Source organism: Coenobita brevimanus, chromosome 57 (assembly GCF_032717465.1).
Source record: "Coenobita brevimanus isolate Jiangsu-jjx chromosome 57, ASM3271746v2, whole genome shotgun sequence".
Taxonomy (NCBI): domain Eukaryota; kingdom Metazoa; phylum Arthropoda; class Malacostraca; order Decapoda; family Coenobitidae; genus Coenobita; species Coenobita brevimanus.
This window is the reverse complement of record NC_137010.1, coordinates 19,454,672-19,471,276: the sequence shown is the minus strand read 5'-3', so window position 1 is coordinate 19,471,276 and position 16,605 is coordinate 19,454,672. Positions and strand designations below refer to the sequence as shown.

The window sequence follows — 16,605 nt, the reverse complement described above, 5'->3', positions numbered from 1 at the left end:
ACTGAGCAAGCTCCAGCCCCACGTCTAGCTTGTCATATCCCCAGTTAACAAAACTCTATTTACTCAAGAGCCTCTCCAAGAAGATTAATCTTTCCTATCTCTCCCTTACTGTATGCTGTCCATTTGATACTGCACTCTCAAAATCAGCATTAATTTGCAGCTTACCTCTATTACCACAACATCTCTTATCATTATCATCATTGTCATCATCTCCAACCCCTTGCTTCCTCCTGCAAACCTCGTACAGGGGATGGTCATGACAGAAATGCCTCCAGGCTACCTTATCCTCACATTCTCACACACCTTTCCCATTCCCTCGGGTGCTCCTCTCCCTTTTCCTACTCTTTCTTCAGTGTACTCCTCCACTCTCTTCTTCCACACTACTTAAGGTCTGCCTCTGCTAACGTTGCCCTCAATATCACTGTCACACAGTTTCTTTTCTTTTTTTTTCTTTTTTTTTTACCTAATATACAATACGCTAATCCCTCAATTATCCTGACATACATTAACCGGACCATCCAGTATCTTGATGCTATGATCTGGCTGTTCAAAACCATTATTTGTACATTTTTCCATTTAACTGGACAAAATACTTGCATGCGGGTGGAAATCATGGCCACTTGAACATTTTTGCCCAGCTGGGCCATTTTTTATATTTTTGTCATGCTTTTAGGGCCATGGTCATTGCTTGCCTGTGGTTGATGGGTCTGGTTGATCATAGTTATTGCTTGGCTGTGGTTTATAGGTCTGCTTGACCAGGTAGAGTAGTGTAAAATGCCAGGAGTAAGTGTTGTACGTTGTACTGTAGTGGCCTTTTACAATGGCTTTCACAGTTAGGGTGTGTACAAAGGGGGGGGCAGGGGAGAAGTCCACTATCCAGACAGAGCCACCATCTGGACATGCCTTTGGCTCTGTTATATTAGATAATCTAGGGATTACTCTACATATCCATTCTTTGTACTTGTCCATATCATCTCAGAGTATTCCTGTTTATCCATTCAGCAGTTCCTCACCTCACTCTTACACCTTTTGCACCAACTTATCTCAAACACTGCGCAAGATGGAGTTTTTTTTTCCCTATACCCTTGTGGCAGACTGTGTGTGGTCATACTGTACTGCAGTAATCACTTGTGTATCCAGACCTCTATCTATCTATCTATTGCCAGACGCCTCAATCCCGTTTGGGGTGGCCACAAACAAATCGCCTCCAAGTCGCCCTGTCCCCCGCCATTTCACTCCCCTGCTCCCAACTCACACCCCCCTCTCTCATATACCTCTCCACCCCATCTCTCCATCTCATCCTCGGCCTCCCCCTCCCTCTTTCCCCCTCCACCTCACTCACATACACTCTCTTCGTCAGTCTTTCACCCTCCATCCTCTCCACATGGCCAAACCACCTCAGTGTGTTCCTCATAACGCTTCCTATCACATCCACATCAACACCACAACGCTCCTTTATATCCTCATTCGTCAGCCTGTCTCTCCATGTGACTCCACAGGCTCCTCTTAAATAACTCATTTCCACGGCTCTCACTCTTGACTTGTGTCCTTCCAACAACGTCCAAGCTTCACTTCCGTACGTTAGAGTTGGTATCACAATACGGTCATGTAGTAACTTTTTCACTTCCATGCTCACTTCCCTGTTTCTTATCACTGCTTTCAAAGAACCAGCAACCTTTCTTCCCTGCTGTACTCTTTCAAGCACTTCACCCTCCAAACCTCCATCCTTACTCATCACACTACCCAAGTACTTAAACGTACTCACATTTTCCAATTCCTCACCATCCAACCTCGCTGTACATTCACTGACTTCACCTCTCTCAAAGACCATCACTTTACTCTTCCCTACATTCACCTTTAGATTCCGTTTCTTACACACTCTCTCAAACTCATCCACCAAGCCTTGCAGCTCCCCTTCGTCTTCACTCAACAACACGGTATCATCTGCAAACAACAGTACAGGGAGTTTCCAAACACTATCCTCTCTCACCAGGGCCACTCCAACATCCACTACCCTACCTTGTACCTCTTTTATTACCCCATCCATGTACAGATTGAACAGCCATGGAGACATGACACATCCCTGTTTCAACCCAACTTTCAAAGAGAAAAATTCACTTAGTTCACCATCCACACGCACTGCAGCCTTCGCACCATCGTACATACTCTTCACAGCATTCAACAACTTCCCATCTATTCCATATATTCTTAACCACAATCCTAGTCTATCCACCCTGTCATATGCTTTCTCCAAATCCATGAAAGCCGCATACAACTTCTTTCCCTTCTCTAGAAACTTTTCCACTAAAGATCTGAGAATGAATATCTGATCTACACAACCTCTTCCCTTCCTAAAGCCTCCCTGTTCTTCTCCAACTAATTTCTTTGTTCTTTCTCTAACTCTGTCAATAAGTATCCTACCATATACTTTTCCTATTATACTAAGAAGACAAATGCCCCTATGATTACCACACACTTCTTTTTCCCCTTTTCCTTTGTACAAGGGAATAATTATACCTGACTTCCAATCCTCCGGGACTCTACCTTCCTCCCAGGCCAATCTGCACATCTTCCACATCCATTCTACTACTATCTCTCCCCCATGCTTCAGCATTTCACCACACACTCCATCAATTCCTGGGGCTTTCCCTGATTTAACTTTCTTCATTGCTTCCACAACTTCTATCCTACTGATTTCTTCCTGTCTTCTCACCTCCCTCCTTCTTCCAGCCATTCCCCAGCCACTTATATTCGCATTACTTCCATCCTCCACGTTCAGCAATTCCTTAAAGTGTTCTCTCCATCTGCTCACTTTTTCTCCCTTCTCCACTAGTAATCTACCATTTTTATCTTTCACTCCCCTGCTAACTCCACTTCCACCCTGTCTTACTCTTTTCACCTCTTTCCAGAACATTTTCTTACAGTCCCTCCACTTTACACTCAAATTCCTTCCAAATTCCTCATCCACTCTCTTCTTACTCTCTCTTACTAATCTTTTCACCTCTCTCTTTCTTTCTACATATAACTCTCTCTTCCGCCTCTCAACTTCTTCCACGCCCCTATTTCTCATCCATTCATTGTATGCCTTCTTCTTTTGTGCCACAGCCCGTTTCACCTCTTCAGTCCACCACGCTGTTCCTTGCACCCCCCTCCGTCTTCTCTTCCTTCCACACACCACATCACATGCTGCACATATTTCTTCTGTAAATATTCTACACACACCTTCCACATCCCCCATCTGCTCCAACTCATATTTGCCCAATCGTTCCTCCACTTCTCTCTTATACTCTGCCTTTTTCTCATCCTCTTGTAACCTTTCCACTCTCCTTGCAACTAGTCCTTCCTCTCGTCTTTCCCTTCTTCTATTCCTCCATCTTACTTGAACTTTAACTCTGGCCACCACCAAGTAGTGGTCAGAAAGTCCACTCACCCAACCTCTATAAACTCTTGCATCCAATATACATCTTCGCATCCTTTCATCCACACACACATAATCAATCATTGCCTTCCTTTCACTCAATTCACCACCCACCCTTCTCATCACTCACCATGTATACCTGTGGATCATTTTATGCCTGAAGAAGGTATTGGCTATCACCAACCCCCTCCCAGCACAAATGTCCACTAACGCACTCCCATTCTCATCTATCTCAGCAGGCACACCCCACTCACCAACTATTCCATCCACCTTCACATTCCCAACTTTACCATTCATATCACCAATCAAAAACACTCTATCATTCCTTCCAAACTTTTCCATGCATACTTCTACATTTGTCCAGAACTCTTCTCTCACTCTTCTAGCACGATCTTGCGTTGGCGCATACACACACACAATCGCCTACATTTGTATTCCAACTTTCAACTTTACCCACACAATCCTTGATCCAACTGATCCATACTGTCTTATGCTCCTCTTCCATCTTTTACTCACAACTATACATACTCCTTCCTTTGCCCTCTCATTCTCACCTACTCCTGCACATATACCCCATCCATACTCCCATTCTCTCACACTTTCTCCTCTCTATTTTGTTTCAGTTATTCCACATACATCCACTTTCGCATCCTCAAGCACCTGGACAATCTCTCTCTCTTTCACCTCATCATTTGCTCCCCTTACATTCCACGTTCCAATTGCAATGTCCTTTGTCCGGTCCTTGGTCGTCAACGTTTGGTCAGTCCTTGTCCGAGGCTTATTGTTTGTTTTTTTTAGTTGGTTGTTTTCCGGGGAGGGGCACTAACCCTCCGCCAACCCTTTTAGTCGCCTTTTACGACAAGCAGGGATACTGGGGGAGTATTCTTGACAAACCCCCCTACCCCCAGAGGGGCTTGTAGGTGGCAGAACGAATCGATAACAAACACCCACAAATAACAAACAATAACAAACACCCACACCGCGTCACCACCATTCGCATGCTTCGTATGTTTTCTTTTAGTCTGTGCTCAATTAGTTATGCATCGCGCCTCCCACCAAATTCAAATGTTGAAGTTGCCAAAACAGTACTGGATCCCACTGATGAAGCAAGAAGTGATGATGACAATGATCCTGCTGCCCCCATGCCTAAGGGTGTGAAAGTCAGGGAAGCCTTGGATACCCTCATTGATTACTGTGAGCACCCTAATGTCATATCACCCTTCCCAAAAGCCTCAAATTCATTCTGAGAACTTCATGACTTGTTCATCAGAAATTAGAACAAATGGGCGTTCAGGCAAACAACAGTCGACACCTGCTTGAAGCTGACCATTCCTGTACTGCCTTCACCATTGCCTACACCATCATGCAGCCAACCAGCCACCTGAACAGCATCTCGTCCAGCCACAATACCTATGAGTGATGATGACAGTGAGGATGAGATTGAGGTAGCAGGCTTGGAAATTGGTGAGTAATGAATGTACCTATACTGTACAGACAGTTGTATGCCTAAAATACAGTTGATGTACTTTTTTTATTACTTTTGTAAAGTTTTTGTGGTAAGTCCTCATAGGCAGAGAACTGCATGTATAGACCACAGTATTAATTAAAGTCATATCATCATCATTGTCATTGTTGTCCACATCATCACCATCATCATTGCCTTTGCATTTTCTATCTTCATCATCATCGTTGTTGTCTTCATCATCGTCATCATTATTGCTGACTCCTTGCTTCCTCCTGGGACTGCCCTGACAAGGGATTTCCATTACATAACTGCCTAAAGACTACTAAAGTTCCATATACCTCTTTACCCTGTCAAATGCTCCTCCTTATCTTCTTTCTCTTTCACCAGTACATTGCTCCACTTGCTTCTGTAAGTACAGTACTACTTGTAACTGTGGAAATTTCTACAGCTATCCAAACTTGGCATGGGACACACTGCCTCCTGCGGGTGCCTCACAAGTCCATCCCCACCTTCATGCTGTCCTCTCCCCTGATCACTACTATGGTAGCATTGAGGCTTTGAGGACTGCTGCACACCATTTTCTGTCGGCCACCGGGGAGAACTATTTTACAGCCTTGGTGAATGTACATGCTGCCTTGGGACTGGTGGTGGAGTATGGGGATGCTGTGGCCTTAGCAATGTTGGTGAGTGATGGATTATACTTTTTTCACTTAAACTGGGCCAAAAATTTCCACCTCAACATTTTGAATGCTGAGTTATGATAATAGATAACACAAAAGTATAATGGAAGAAGTGCCATGGAAAGGATGTAGAGCTGTAGTATTGTTATATGCCATTGGGCTATGTGAATTAAACTGGAAGAGGATGAAAATTTGGGTCAATTTCAGATGAAAGTACTATAGTGTTGATGTTACTCACATTAGGTCATTGTTGCCTAGGTTAGCAGTGCAGGGGAGGTAGAGATTAGTTTTGACATTCTTCAGGGATGGTTAGGTGAGTGAGGGAATACTTTTGCTGGTGTTCAGTTAGCAGTGTCAGCAAGTGAGGGATTATTTTTGTTGTTGCTCAGGGTAGCAGTGTTAGTGAGTGAAGAAGTAGTTTTGTTGTTATTCAGGGTAGCAGTATTAGTGAGGAACTAGTTTTGTTATTCAGAAGAGCAGTGTTAGTGAGTGAGGAATTAGCGCTGTTGTTATTCAGGATAGCAGTGTTAATGAGAGGAATTAGTTTTGTTGTTATTCAGGTTAACAGTGTTAGTGAGAGGTATTAGTTTTGTTGTTATTCAGGTTAGCAGTGTTAGTGAGTGAGGAATTAGTTTTGTTGTTATTCAGGTTAGCAGTGTTAGTGAGGGAGAGAATGGTTTTGTTGGTGTTCAGGTTAGTAGTGTTAGTTTGAAGGATCAGTTTTGTTCAGGTTAGTTTGAGGTAGCAGTGTTAGTGAATGAGTGACTAGTTTGGATATTGTTCACAGTTGGTTAGATGCATGAGGGATTGGTTGTTTTGTCGTTGAGGTTAGCAAGCAATTTATTTTGTTGGCGTTTGAGTAGTAGTGTTAGTGAGTGAGTGATCAGCTTTGTTTTTGTTCAAGTTAGCTGGGAATTAGTTTTGCTGTAGTTCATTTTTATTTTTTGTTTTAGAAAGGGTTTATTTGTTTATATATATATATATATATATATATATGTACATTTTAGTAATCCTGGTGAGTCAAGGATTAATTTCATCATTAAGGTTAGCAGGGTATTAGTTTCATTGTTGTTCAAGTTAGCAGTGTTGGTGAGTGAGGGATTAGTTTTGTTGTTGTTCAGGTTGTGTTGGGATGGGTTAGGTTTTTTATGCTGTGCTTTCAAAAATTATCTTCACACATGTGGTTGGTGACTTGCACAGTGAGCACAATTGTTGTTTATGCTTTTCCAGTAGGCAAATACAGTAAACCCTCAATTATCCTACATATAGCAGCCAAGGAACCAACAGAATATTGACATCCTGATGGATATTGATGTTGTACCCCCAAACCCCCCCCCAAAAAAAGGGGTCTAAACCCCCCTATAAAATCATATACCTGTATTGTATAACTGTTCCAACATAAAAAAAACACCCACAAATTCTGTAATAAGCATGATCAAATGCCGTTGTACTGTACTGTACACTGTACACACATTATACACCTGACCCCCAGAGTTAGGCAGAATGAGGCAGGTTAGCAAGACAGACAAAAAGAGGATAGGCAGACCTAGATCTAACCAAATGTGCAGGGGGACAGAGAGGGAGAGGGAGAGAATGAGAAGACATTCGATGAATAAACTCACCATAGAGTAGCATGGGGAAGTCTTGATAATCCCATGTGATATGTAACAGGACATCCTTAAGCACAAGGATGACAACAAAGGTGAGGAACTCCATCTTAAGCAGAACTGTGTCTTGACAATATGGCTGCTATTCACTGTGCTGGCATATGAGCAGTGGCCTTGGGGAAGTGGTGGGAGGACTTATGCACTGTCAAGCATTTTGCAATGAGATACGTAAGAGAAAAAGTGTATGAAATGTGTTGAGGAGAAGGGATACACAGATGTATTATTGAACATGAGAAGAAAACAAAAGATAGGGACATACAGGTAGCATATTAGAAATACAGTAGACCCATGCTATATGAACCTTGATATAATGGATTTTGGATTTATCAAATGCCTCAGAGCCTGGCGAAATTTTGTTGACTATAAGCTACCGAACAGTGGTTGATGAATGGGCACATGACAAGGCCCTTCCAAACACCTCTGAGCCCACTGAACTGTCTTCAGTTATACCGAACAATGGTTGATAGATGGGGCGCATTATGTGGCCCTTTCAAACTGCTCCTCACAGACGGGATGACTTACCACACAGTTGCCAAGATTGGCAGTGATTTCTCACACCCATTTGTGCTAGCTTGAAGATCTGCTGGTGGGATTTGGTGATGAGTTGGGCCATTTTAGGGATGCTTCTGGTTGGATTGGGTGGGACCAGAGTCTGTGGGCTGTATGACACATGATTGGCTTCTATCTAGGCACGTCTTTCATTTTGTGTGGACTACAGCATTTATGTCTCAAGTAATTCAGCTTTGCCAAACGTGCAGCCTACAAGACGCGTGGCAGTGTAAACAGTGTACAGCCTTCTGTGCAGGTAGAGTGTACAATACATTTGTTTCCTACCCATTTTACTCCAGCCTGGCCAGAAATTGCCCTCTCCCTATTGTGATTGCAGAGTTGTAATAACAGATTGTAGTACTGGTAATTATGTTCTAATTATGAAGTGCTGTGACCATCCATCCATCCATCCATCATCCAATCCTATATTGCCCCCTGAGGAGCATAGGAGCCCGGGGCTAGGCAGTTGGTCCTGACATTTAAGATGAGAGTGACCAGCCTCACTCATCCCTGAGTGGCATTACATGAGCAGTAAACCCCAACCACTCCTTGGATATAAACCTTCAACGGCTCAATCCGATTGGAGCGCATTAATTACCCACTGAACCACCAGGTGCCAATATTTGGTTATATGGTTACCACCCAGCGTAGTAAATGGTTTCTTGGTGTACAGGAAACCATTTGGCGTGTCACTCAGTGTAGAGTCACTCACAGGCAGAAGGAAGAGGAAAGAATGAAGGAAAGAAAGACAGTAAGAGGGAGTATAAAGTCAACCGTAGGCAGAAAGACAAGGAAAGAATGAAGAAAAGAAAGACAGAAGAGGATGGAAGGAAGGAAGGATGGAGGAGAGGAAAGGGCAGACACCCGACAGCAGCATTACATCGAGTGAGTGGATGGTGAGCGCCCCCACCTACCACAAGTACTGTGACAAGAATATGAAATATTGTAAGCTGCAGAAGGGTGAAATTGTGGGCCAAATTAGTGTACAGTGGGTGTAGTTTTCATTTTTAGTACTAGAGTCTGATAAATGTAATACAGTCATCTTGCATAAAGTGCATGCATATGGGCGACACAGCCAGTCGCACTTTATAAATTTGCACTTTGCGAAGCATAGGAATCCATGTTAAAATGGCTTTATGGTCGATGCAGCCTGAATTTTTGTATATTGATTCACAAATACTTATCCCAAACTAAAATGCAAAAGGAAAACTTACAATAGAAATATGCATGAGTAATACTGTATATTTATAATGAAAATTCAAGATCTTACCAGCATTGTACAGTGGGTAGATAATGTGAATTGTTGCTGTGGTACTTTAGGCCGTACCACGGATGTTGAATCAAAACACTCAACAGCTGTTCTGCATGGGCCTCATCCCGTGCCTCACTTTCACTCTCATGACTACTGGAGGAGTTTGGCTCTCTTTTGTATTGTTTTTGTTTTTTTTCTTGGAAGAAATGGTTTGTGGCCTCTTAGCCTTTGGTCCCTTCTTTCTTGCATTAAAAGATAAAAAAACATAATCCACAGTCTCCATCCTCAATACACTCGTACACGTGAAAAATCCTTTTGGTAAAGAATTATTCTGAATCAATACTGATCGATTTTTTGGTAATTAATCATTCTAAATCATTACCGATTGAATTTTTGGTAATTAATCATTGTGAATCATTACCAATCGAATTTTTCATTACCAAATTGCCTCACATTTGGTAATGAAAAATACTAAATGGCAACCCTGGTGACGAGTGAGCCAGTGATTAACAAATGCTCTTAAAGCACAATATTGTGTGGCCAGTTTTGTGGAATGCGCATCTTAGTTTGCGCTAGGTTAGGTGCTGCCTGTTGCTGCTCCAGGAAACCCTCAAAGTCCAGGTCAGACACTACAGACATCATGTCATCATCCTGCTCCTGTGACTACCACTCACACACACCAGCTGCACCCCACCAGACATACTCACCAGCCCTACCCTTACCCATCGCATGCTACAAATTATGCTCACGAGTTGCAAGAGAATACCGTATTTGCCTCAATTTTTCATGGCTGTCACACATTGCAAGTAGCAAACGCACTTTCTAAATAATTAATTATTGGCAGACCCCCGTCGCACATTAGGCGGGATGCACTTTGCAAAGACGCACTTTAGGCGAGATTACTGTAATTTGTTTTCAGAATTGAAGAGAGTGTACTGAGGTGGTATGGTCATGTGGAGAGAATGGATAACAATAGAGTGGTGAAGAATGTATATCTGAGCGAATTCGAAGGAGGGAGGAGGCGAGGTAGGCCAAGGAGAAGGTGGAGAGATATGGTGAATGAATGTCTGAGGAAGAGAGGTCTGGATGTCGGTGAGGCTAGGGAACTGACAGGAGATCGAGCTGGCTGAATGAATTTTGTGAGGAGAAGCACATGATCAGGGATTTTTGGCACCCCTTTTTAACGTGGCAGCGTCTGGATTGACTCTGTCGGATTCGATTGTGTGACGTTACAGATCGTGGTGAATGTTTTTGGCGTATCCGATAGAGCCAGAATTCCGGGGGCTTGAATGATGAGTGAATGGAAGCGTGGCCCATTGGATTGGGCAGTTTTAGGCTGTCTGGACATTGCTACTCCTCACCCTGCCCTTGTGTGGGAAAGGAGGTCTGGATGATGATGATGATTTTCAGTAATGTGCCTGAATTCCCACCTGTGGGGGATGGAGGACTGTTGGATTTATTGAACTTTCGCCTCTATCATACCAGGCTTTCCCCCAATTTGTTCGATGTAGGGAGGGTCTGCTGTATGGGAACACCATCTGCAATTAAATAAATTGCGGGATAGGAGAGACTGCCAAATTTGACATCAAAAGCAGTGTTTTGGTGGTGAGACCTATGGCGCTGAATTTGATTCTTCAGCTTATAGTACTGTACTGTTTATGGAATATTGAACATAAAATGATAAAAAAAGGGAAAGGACCATAAAGGTAAGAAATTAACATGAAATGAAGCCATCTGTTGTGAGCCAGAATTCCATGTTAAATATGAGTAAAGCTGCCATGAAATTGTGTTTGGGTGATAAGACAAATGGTGCGAATGTCAGTTTTTGGGCTTCCCATAGACCATTTTCCTTGATGAATAATGACATATACCAGATAATGTGCTATTGGTTAGGTAATGAGAGTTTACTGTCTACTGAAAGTGCTTTGTTTAAAGTTTCTTCTTTATTTGTAATGATAGAAATAACAGGTATACACTTATAAAGTTACTGGAAAATACTTTTAAAAATTAATACGTTGTTTCAAAATGGAAACAAAAGAAGTAAAGATTCTTTTTGGAGACATTGTTCATGAGAGGTACTTTGGACTGTTATGGAAAGTCAGACCAGGAAACATTAGACTCAGGTAAATCAGGCTTTGGTTTAGAACACAACCGATACTGAAGATTGTTAGGTTAGGAAATATTAAATTAAGAAACGATATTTGCATCAGGTTTGGAATTATTCAAATTTTTTCCCCTCAGGACAAGAATGATACCATACGTTGGTCTAGTCTGTTATTTTTTTTTTTATTTTTTTTTAATTTATTTTTTTTTTTTCCCAAGAAGGTAGGAACCAAAGGCCAGAAGCCCACAAACCATTCCTTCCAAGAAAAAACAAAAACAGTACAAAAGAGAGCCAAATTCAAGAACTGTTCATTTTGAGATGCCTGGAGACACTGCATTTGAAAGAACAGAGATCATAGGAAGTAGGAAATACAGACAGAGGGAGACCGTTCCAGAGTTGACCTGTTGCAGACATGAAGGACTGGGAGTAATGGATAACTCATGCATTAGAGAGTTGGACAGAAAAAAGGATAAGAGTGTTGCTAGATGGGTGCTATGTGCCCATTGTAGAGGTGGAGGGATGCAAGCAGACAGTTTATAGGAGCAGTGACCATGGAAGTAGCGATAGAAAAGAGATAAAGATGCAGTAGTGCAGCAAAGAGACAGAGGTTGAAGGGAGCCAGTAAGAGGAGGAGAGTTAATGAGATGAAAAGCTTTGACTCCACCCTGTTGGGAAGAGCTGTATGTGGGGAGCCTCCCCACACATGGGAGTTGCCTCTACACAGGGGCGTATAAAACTCATGTATAAAGTCAACAACTGTGCAGGGGTAAAGAAGGTATGGAGTCGGCTTAGCACATCTAATCTCTTGGAAGCAGGTATTACAAGAGATGTAATATGATCTTTCCAAGATAAGTCCCGAGAGATTGAAACCCCAAGTATGTTTAAGGATGATGCAGGATTAAGCTGAATATTATTAAACATTAGTGGGTACTCATGTGGAAGATTTTGTTGAGTTGAGAGGTGTTAGAACTAAGTCTTTGATGCATTAAAAACAACAGTTTTATTTTTATCTCAGTCAGAGATACAAGCCAAGGCAGATACTGTATTTGGTGTGCCATAACCTCATCCCTTGTTTGCTGAAGTAACTGCTGAGATGGACATTGCGGGAACCGAATGGAAAGGTGAAATGGTGGAATCATTAGCGTACGAGTGGATAGGGTTAGATGTACAGCTTAGAAGGTCATTGATGAATGTAAGGAAGAGAGTTGGTGATGGGACAGAGCCCTGAGGAACACCACTGTTGATAGACCTAGCAGGAGAACAGTGGCCATCTACAACAGCGGCTATAGAACGACCAGAAAGGAAGCTATAGATGAAGGCACAGATAGAAGGACAGAAAAAGTAAGAGGGCAGTTTGGAAATTAAAGATTTATTCCAGACTCAATCAAATGCTTTTGAGATGTCAAATGCAATGGCAAAGCCTTCACCAAAGTCCCGAAAGTAGGATGACCAGGAGTCTGAAAAGTAGGTGAGAAGATTGCCAGTGGAGCATCCCTGACAGAACCCTTACTGATGATCAGAAAGAAGGTTATGACAGGATAGATGCTTTAAAAAAATTTCTGGTAAGAATAGACTCAAAAGCCTTCGAGAAACAGGATATTAAAGCAATTGGGCAATAGTTAGAGGGTTGGGAATGGTCACCCTTCTTTGGGACTGGCTGAATGAGAGCAAACTTCTAGCAAGAAGGAAAGGTACAAATTGATAGACAAAGGTGAAAGAGTTTACCTAGGCAGGATGTAAGCACAGAAGCACAATTCTTGAGGACAACAGGAGGGACTCCATCAGGCCCATATACCTTTTTAGTATTGAGGCCTGTGATGACAGAAAATACATCAGCTAAAGAAATTTTAATGCCAGCCATGAGGAAGTCAGAGGGGGATGTGATGGAGGAACAGCGCCAGAATTGTCTAAGGTGGAATAGGAGGAGAAAGTCTGAGCAAAGAGATCTGCTCTATCAGAAGAAATAGCTACAGAGCCATCAGAGTGGAAAAGAGGAGGGAAAGATGATGAGGTAAAGTTGTTAGAAGGGTTTTTTGGCAAGGTGCCGGAAGGAGCGGGAAGAATTCGAGGTGGAGAGTTGAGAGCATTTAGTACGGATGAAATTATTTTTTCCAGCGCGAAGAACAGACTTAGCACGATTCCGAGCAGAAACATAAAAAAGATGTGATTCTGGGGTGGGTTGGCTCTGGTACCTTTTATAGGCCCTCTCCCTGTTATGGACAGCATTAGAACAAGCATAATTAAACCAAGGCTTTCTTGTATTAGTCAAAGGATATGAGAAGGAAATGTATGTTTCCATGCCTGAGAGAATAACCTCTATAATGCGCAGGGCACAATCAGATGGCTCCCGGCCATGGAAGCAATTATCATTCAAGGGAAAATCATAGAAGTACTACCTGTGGGCCTCCCAATCTGCAGTTGAAGATAGATTAGGAAACATATGATGATGGGATGAAGTACTGTACCTTACATTAAGGTTTGAATAAATCTGTCTGTCTTTTTATCCATTGCCAGATGCCTTAATCCTGTAAGGGGTGGCCACAAACACATTGCCTCCATATTGCCCTGTCCCTTGCCATTTCACTTCCCTGCTCCCAGCTCCCCCACCCCCTTTCTCATATACCTCTCCACCGGCCATCCCATCCTTTACCTCTGCCTCCCTCTACCCCCCAGCACCTCACTGACATACACTCTTTTTGTCAGTCTCTTGCTTTCCGTCCTCTCCATATGGCCAAACCACCTCAGTGTGTTTCTCCTGACGCTTGATATCACATCCAAATCCACACCATGGTGCTTCTTCACTTCGTCATTTGTCAGTCTGTCTCTCCATGTGACTCCACATGCTCCTCTCAAATAATTCATTTCCACTGCTCTCACTCTTGACTTGTGTCCCTCCAACAACATTCAAGCTTCGCTTCCACACATTAAAGTTGGTATCAGGATACTGTCCTGCAGTGACTTTTTTTACTTCCATGCTCCCTGTTTCTTATTACTGCTTTCAAAGAACCAGCAACCTTTCTTCCTTGTTGTACCTTTCAAGCACTTCACCCTCTAAACTTCCATCCTTACTCATTACACTACCCAAGTACTTAAATGCACTCACAGTTTCTATTTACTCCTCATTCATCCTCACTGTACATTCAGAGGCTTAATTTCTCTCGAAGACCATAACTTTACTCTTCCCTACATTCACCTTTAGATTCCGTTTCTTACACACTCTCCCAAATTCATTCACCAAGTCTTGCAGTTCTCCTTTGTCTTCACTTAACAACACAGTATCATCTGCAAACAACAGTACAGGGAGTTCCCAATCAGTGCCCTTTCTCATTAGGGCTGCTCCAACATCCACTGCCCTACCTTTTATATCTCTTATAACCCCATCCATAAACAGATTGAACAACCAAGATGTGACACATCCCTGTTTCAATCCAACCCTTAGATAGAAAAATTCACTCAGTTCACTGTCCACATGCACTGCAGCCTTAGCACCCTAATACATACTCTTCACAGCATTCAACAACTTCCCATTTACGCCATATATTCTTAATACTTTCCATATTCATTGTCTATCCACCCTGTCATATGCTTTCTCCAATCCTTGAAGGCTGAATACAACTTCTTCCTCTTCTCTAGAAACTTTTCCACTGAAGATCTAAGAATGATTATCAGATCTACAAAATCTGTTCTCTTCCTAAAACCTCCCTGTTCGTCTCCAACAAATTCCTCTATTATTTCCCTTACTCTGTCAATAAGTATCCTACCATATACTTTTCCTATTACACAGAGAAGACAAATGCCTTTCTGATTACCACACACACTTCTTTTTCCCCCTTTCCTTTGTACAGGGGAATAATTATACCTGACTTCCAATCCTCTGGAACTCTATCTTCCTCCCAGGCCAATCTGCACATCTTCCACATCCATTCAGCTACTATCCCCCCCCCCCCATGCTTCAGCATTTCACTACACACTCCATCGATTCCAGGGGCTTTCCTCAATTTGACTTTCTTCATTGCTTCCACAACTTCCATCCTACTGATTACTTCCTCCCTTCTCACATCCCTCCTTCTCCCAGCCATTCCCCAGTCACTCTTACTCACATAACTTTCATTCTCTATGTTTAGCAATTCCTTAAAGTGTTCTCTTCATCTGCTCATTTTTTCTCCCCTCTCTACTACCAATCTACCATTTTTATCATTTACGCCCTGACTAACTTCCTATCACTCTGTCTAACTCTCTTTACCTCTTTCCAGAACATTTTCTTACATTCCCTCCACTTTACACTCTAATGGGCCAGTGTACTAAGTGGTCCTGACATCTGGTGGGAGTCTGTGAACTTCTCCCAGATGCAGCTGTTGCGGGTGTGAGGGTTACAGCTACCAATATTTGATGTTATTCTGCCCAAAGCCAGCTAAAACTGAGTGTTGTTACATTGAACATCAGGTTTACACCAACAAAACTAAGGATTCTACAATATTCATGGCCTTATAAAGAAGGTGGGTTGGGAAAAAATAGTAATCAAACGTATGTTTTACTCCTATCTATCAGGTGATTTCTAGGGATGTATTAAAGAAGGTTTATGTGGAAATATTGCCTTCGTGCATGTAAAAAGACGGTAAATAATTCGAATAAAGGTAATAGGATTTCCATTTCTTATAAAACGATGATGAAAGATATGGATAAATTCACCATGCGACATTGCCATTCGGTACTCGGCTCTGCCACACATACGATTATAAACAAACATGAGACTGGCGAGGTGCGTCAGTGATGGGATGACTTGGTTGAACTGAAATGTTTATTGTTGTAAAGGTACAGAGTCCTAATACAACAAAAAGTGGTGGGTCATGCCACACACCCTTAGCCAATACAGTTACATACAGTTAGTAACTGGACAATCGTGGGTGTGGCCACTTTGTGTGTGTGTGTGTGTGTGTGTGTGTGTGTGTGTGTGTGTGTGTGTGGCCACATACTCTGATAAAAAAATAGGTTACACTCTATGTTATAAAATACAGAGGCATTGGTATGACGTATTACGTATAGGAGTATAGGGTAGTACTAGGACAGTAAAGGAATGCAGTGAAACAAATCATTACCAGCCGTGGCCGAAGGAGATGACATAGCATCGCCTTACAAGCAGGTCGGTGAGTGATGACCACAACACCATCCACCACCATCACACCTACACTATCCCTACACTAACCTCTCTCTTCGTTTCAGATCTTCCCTTCCTTTTGTAGTGCATTTATTTTATACATATTCTCCACTGATACAGAGTAGAGTTTTTCTTACACTGGCTTGAAGCAGTACATTTCTTAGCAACTATGACTAGGAAACATAAAGCACACACACCCTGTAAGAATACACTTCACTTTCTCCGTTTGAGATCATCACAGCTGTTTAGTTGACTATACAGTCTATACATGACACTTTTTTTTTATTTTTTATTAGTATTTCTCCCTTACACTGC

The 16,605-nt window shown here is 42.3% G+C and overlaps 1 protein-coding gene across 1 annotated transcript in view; it reads left to right on the top strand.

Moving 5' to 3' along the window:
• LOC145401920 (uncharacterized) overlaps nt 1–16,605 on the top strand; it is an 88,736-nt gene that overhangs the window by 35,871 nt on the left and 36,260 nt on the right. The window contains exon 5 of the mRNA XM_080274026.1: nt 5,332–5,566. Within this exon, the coding sequence (XP_080130152.1) occupies nt 5,332–5,566 (235 nt within the window). The remainder of the gene's footprint in view (nt 1–5,331; nt 5,567–16,605) is intronic.